Genomic DNA, 1,282 nt, shown 5'->3' with positions numbered 1-1,282 from the left:
GTTTGCGAAGAAAACGAACGAGTCAATTGCCATCGTTCGGTGAATCGTAAAAGCCGGCGTATGTTGCGCCGATGGTCTTGAAAATTTATTGGAGCATCACTCGTTCAGGAGGATTTTTTCTGTCTGATTTGGCGCGTTTGCCCGTCCGCTGAAGATGCACTTTTAGGTTTCCTTTTAGGTTGAATAGTTCCTGACAATATAATTCAAGCGGCTTGTTCATATATTTATTTTTATTATACAAGACCATTATTATTTTTTTGGACAAAACAAGGATCGATGCTGCCAAGTATGCAATTATACAAATGATAACTTGTTTCGTAAAACGTACGGATCAAAATCGCCCGAGTCGATCCGTAAATGTACTCAGGAATGTTCGTCGCGCTACTCTAGACGGGAACACCGGTCCCATACATTCTAACAGCAGTAGGTTTCTCTCTTTTATAGCCCTGTGAAATTCTTCTTCGGATATTACACCGTCGCGATCGACGTCGAGCTTTTTCAACAGTGAATCAATCAAATCCTATGACGCCATAAATGCTTACTATTATTTTATGTAAATTTTATGTGTTTACAGCTCTAGACTTTATCTGTTGTTAATTAATTAACCTTTACAGCATCATCGGGATCTTCGTCTGTTTGCAGTTTGATCAAGCAACCTCGCATTGACGGAAATATTTGTTCTTTCTTCAATTTGTTAGTATGCATAAAATCGTATATCTGCATTTCATAAATATTAATATTCTTAATTAAAGCTTAACCCTTTCCGAATTTTTCAAAGTAATTTTAAGTTTGTAAAAAATTGGGATGTAAAATCAATTCTTAAATAATTAGAATACTATAGAAGATTACAGTAAAAGCGAAATGTATCCTTTCGTTCAGATTGCCGCGAAGAATTGTGGAGAGCCCTTCAATCCATTGTTCTAAATGAATCTATACCCACATTATTATAATTTTAATTACCATAGAAATATAAATTAAGTATACCTTACGTTAATTTCTCATACTTGCAGAACGTTTTTCTTGTCAAACGCAGAGAATATTCTATCGATATATAGATGCCGAATATTTTCAGTAAAATCCAAACCAGAATGTAAAACATCTCTAAACACCAATCTTGTCATAGGACCCAAAGTTTGTGTTATTTTTCTATGTATAACAGCTAACGCTACGGTAAAATTAATCAGCGGTAAAATTTATCGAACATATATAGAAATTATATTAAATTAAAGAATACATTAATACGTATAATGATATATTTATTTTATTCTACTAAATAACCTTC

At 33.4% G+C, this 1,282-nt stretch overlaps 1 protein-coding gene across 1 annotated transcript; it reads right to left on the bottom strand.

Annotated features, from left to right (window-relative positions):
• Window positions 1-331: 331 nt before the first annotated feature.
• On the bottom strand, window positions 332-1,165 carry LOC112464358 (EF-hand calcium-binding domain-containing protein 1-like; the record flags this gene model as incomplete). Its single annotated transcript, XM_025031303.1, has 4 exons — window positions 332-520; window positions 607-717; window positions 850-930; window positions 1,005-1,165. Coding segments are annotated over 4 exons (542 nt in total), but the record flags the coding sequence as incomplete, so codon positions are not given.
• Between the last annotated feature and the right edge of the window lie 117 nt (window positions 1,166-1,282).

Source organism: Temnothorax curvispinosus, unplaced genomic scaffold (genome assembly GCF_003070985.1).
Source record: "Temnothorax curvispinosus isolate PA1 unplaced genomic scaffold, ASM307098v1 QBEX01014148.1, whole genome shotgun sequence".
Lineage (NCBI taxonomy): Eukaryota > Metazoa > Arthropoda > Insecta > Hymenoptera > Formicidae > Temnothorax > Temnothorax curvispinosus.
The sequence above is the reverse complement of the archived record's forward strand: the minus strand, read 5'-3'. Positions and strand labels throughout refer to the sequence as shown.